The 3,851-nt window shown below is 48.9% G+C and overlaps 1 protein-coding gene across 1 annotated transcript; it reads right to left on the reverse strand.

Annotated features, from left to right (window-relative positions):
• Nucleotides 1-914: 914 nt before the first annotated feature.
• LOC119390285 (cuticle protein 12.5-like) lies at nucleotides 915-3,388 on the reverse strand. Its single transcript, XM_037657860.2, has 3 exons — nucleotides 3,316-3,388; nucleotides 2,048-2,498; nucleotides 915-1,142 (listed from the first exon to the last, which is right to left on the reverse strand). Coding segments are annotated over exons 1-3 (462 nt in total). The 5' UTR covers nucleotides 3,325-3,388; the 3' UTR covers nucleotides 915-1,140.
• Between the last annotated feature and the right edge of the window lie 463 nt (nucleotides 3,389-3,851).

Below are 3,851 nucleotides of genomic sequence, written 5' to 3' on the forward strand. Positions count from 1 at the left end.
AGCGGAGCCACGCATAATGTGTTGTTCTCAGTCGAGGTATTGCTCCTCCCCCGCACCCCTACGAAAACTTTCTGCGCCTAACCTGGTTTCGCACTGCTTCCAGGCATTGCAAGCTTTCTGCACCTGGTTTTGCATGCCTCCGTGATCGGCCCATCTTTGACCAGGCGACATTGTCATGATGACGCCACATGACGATCATGGCGACCTGTGACGTCATCACGTGATGATTTTTTTGCATCACTCGTGTTTACGCCGCCGACGGTCAATTTTGGCGTTTGATGAGGCGTCTAAGGCTTTCGCCTTAATAAACGATATTGAAGTACACTGCAATGCAGCCAACTGCAGCCGCACTTGTAACTTGAGAGGACGCTAACGAGAGAGGATGGAGAGATAGGTTTCTGAATTAGTACCACGGAGTAAGAAAGTGTTTTTCTTACTCCGTGATTAGCACGTTGAAGACGTTTCCTTGCAGTGCGCCTGTAGCATGCTACTCCAAATGCATGTGACGAAGAATGAAGTGATGTATACGCGTGCGAGTGACAGACAGAAAACGCATGCAAAACATACCACAACACTCAACAAACCAAAGCATTTCAGAGACCAATACGCGTCTCGGGAAGCGTTTTCATTCGCAGAAGTATGGAGTATGCGTTTGTTCATGTGGTTCAAGAACGTCTCCTAGCTCAAGAAGTGACTGTATTTGATCAATGTATACAGTGTACAGATGAAACTAAGTATATAGTTCCTTTAGCAACCTCGCTAGGAGACTACAGATCTAAGAAAGTTGACCTATAGGAAGCGCATCGTGTAATACGATATAAAATGACTGAAAAGGATAGCAGAAATAATATCGATGCCACGACGTTTTCATTCCTCCAGTAGTTAATTAAAATGAGTAGCGACAAGAGACTGTATTTGTTGTTGCGAACGAAGTAGTATTTTATTGCTTAGTTCTTGAAGTTTTGCGGGCAAAAACAATGTAGATTCGATGGTTCGTGGGTGAGCTCTGGACGGACGAATGACGACGGGTGTGGTGCTGGAATGCCGTGCGGAGATGCAGCTGTCATTTCCGAATGGACGTTGCCGGGGACGGAAGGCTTGGTCAGGAATGCGTGATGGCCATCGTTCCTCGAAGAGGGTTTCTGGAAAACAATGAAATGCAGAGTGTAAGACTAACTTTCGCGGCCGAGCAAGCATTACAAAGAGCTTTTTAAGCTTCGAAAGAGACCCGCTGACAATGTCGGTGCCCGTATGTATATGTATCCGCCGTTTAGGCCCCTGTTCAAAGTTCTTTGCAATGCGGAGGCCTGAAGGTGCAAATGTGCAAATGTGGTAAATCGGTAGCGGCATCAGCGCCATGATTTTTTGAGCCGCCGCTTCTAGAGCCGGATTGTTTAATCCTCGGTTGTGGGCCTATACGTGCACAAACTAGATGAGCTGTTTTGCCGGCTTTCTCTTTTTGCTCCTTATGCCTTTAGATACACGCACCTCAAGTTAGAAACGGGTAACTGTTCGTGTATCGGCTGGTAGATAAGCGGGAAAGCGCGTATAATTTGCCGGGAGATAAGTCTGGAGCATGGATGCGGTAACGTAAAGGCGGGCTTGGGTCTTGGAACTTCTCCTGTTCTTGATACCCAAAATAAAGCTATATACAATTTAACATTATTGAAACAAAATTGTATGTGCGAAGCTTAGGTGTGTGTGTGCACGTAATAACTTGACGGGGCGCAGGACAAAGAGGTGGAAGGCAGTAATTATTCAGTTATAAGCGCTTAAAAAGAAGTTGTTTCATTAGTCTGGCAATAAAGTGACAAAGTCGTCTGAGCAAAGAAAGGAAGCACCGATGAAATCGTAACGAGAACACACACCATCTAATCAGTGAATTATAGGAGGCGCAATTCGACTAAGTATTGATGTGTCCCCACCAGACCGTTAGTGTTCACATTTCTGTCTTGCTGATCCACATTGGTTTGTATACACCACCAGAAGATTTCAAAAGTGCTCTATGTCGTTAACCACTTTTTCTGAACACACAGGTGAAACTTACACTTCTTGAGGACTGGAACGTAGTGGTAGCCTCCGACTCCGTAGCCGTAGCTCAGACCGTATGGGGACACTCCGTAGCCGTAGTAGGTCGGGTTGTATGTTGGGTAGGTCACCACCTTGGTGGCGGCGGGAACGGCCACTGTGGTGTGCACGGGCGTGGTGGTGTAGGTCTTGGACACGGACACCGGCACGGCAGGCTGGGTCTCGTAGGTGTCGGTCACCTTGGCCTCCACCGTGGGAGTCTGCACGACGTACTTGACCGGAGCTGGCACGGTGTGGTACACGGGGGCACGGTAGACGGGTGCACGGTACACGCCGTACGTCGGGGCGTAGGTGCCGTAGACGCTGTACGGGGCATAGCCGCCATAGTGGTAGCCGAGACCGCCGTATGTCGGCACGACGTAGCCACCATAGGCGGCGCAGGCAAGAGCCAGGAGGATGCAGGCACGGAGCTGCAAGGTTGTTTCGTGTCAGCGGCAATCAGCAGTTACACACAAGAGCGAAGACGCACAGGGGCAAGTAGATGCGCGTTTCCTTTAGCATACGGACGGCACTGAATGGCACAGGCAAAGGTTCGAAGAAATGTGTGATTGGATAGTTAACATCGGGCAACATTGTCTGCCTACGTCATGACTGTCACTTTGCTAGTGTAACTGGGCGAAATGCAGTCAGCACGGCTTCAGAAAGGTGAAGAATGCTCGTGAAAGTAGGTGTCTACGTGGCTTCGTGAGATATGAGAATAATAGAATATAATTCATAAGGATCAAATGTAGATATTTTAGAGATTCTTTGGAGAGTGAAAGATCGCTTATCTGGGAACGCTGGAAGTACTTTCTGGGAGGCTAGCGCTGATGAGAGAGAGAGAGAGAAATAACATTTATTTGCATCCGTCGAGCACTGATGTAGAAAGACGGTTTTGATCCGCGGTGCTGAGGTAATTTTAACCGCACGTACACTTAGCGTTTGCGAGCTCTCCTCGCAGAAATGAAACACCAATAATTCGACATCGTGGCACTTGCTGTCCGCATTCGGTGCATGCAGGCTCGGAAAATTGTGAAAAAGAGAAACACCGATCTGTGCACGACCACGCTCAGCGACGAACGGAGGTTATCATTCGCACCATGTAGAGTGCAAGCGCGTTTTGCATTGAAAGTTACGCAGTTATAGACCGAAGCGTGTTCAACGAAGGCTGATCGGGGACCCGTACTCGTTCGAGCTCTTGCAGCTAGAAGCCGCGAAACAGCGCAGTGAAGATAACTCTATACTCACTCCAGTCATGATGAGTTGGTTGTACAGCGTCGGATCTGCGATCGGGACTGAGGATGATCAGTGTGGGCCGCTGGGACCTCCTTATATACGAAACCCTCGCGTAAAGCCACAGGGGCGGGGCAACCCAAAAACTCGTTGTGTCACTGCATGCCCGACTTGACTGCGAGCCGGTTGCCCACAGGTCAAACAGTGAGCCGGCTTCCTTCCGAGCTGTTGGTACACAAAAAAAAAACACTACAAAACTTTAAAAAGTTTAGGTATATCAACCCGCAGTATCGATAAAAAAAAGTTGCGCCTGCAGAAACACTGTGGTCCCACGTGTCCAGGCAGTGAGTGAGAAAGTGGATGAACGCGAGCCCGTCCTCAGTCACGTGAGGCTTGTTCCGGAGGTCACGTACCCTGAAAAATGCGCAGCCTGTAGATGCGCGAATCGCACTGTGGTGGGGGAGAGGGAGAGTATATTAGTATACATCAGGCGTACACGCTTATAGCAGCGGCTCGATGAAGAGGCTGATAGAAATCAACTAGAAACCGGG

The sequence above is a fragment of the Rhipicephalus sanguineus genome, chromosome 4 (assembly GCF_013339695.2).
Source record: "Rhipicephalus sanguineus isolate Rsan-2018 chromosome 4, BIME_Rsan_1.4, whole genome shotgun sequence".
Lineage (NCBI taxonomy): Eukaryota > Metazoa > Arthropoda > Arachnida > Ixodida > Ixodidae > Rhipicephalus > Rhipicephalus sanguineus.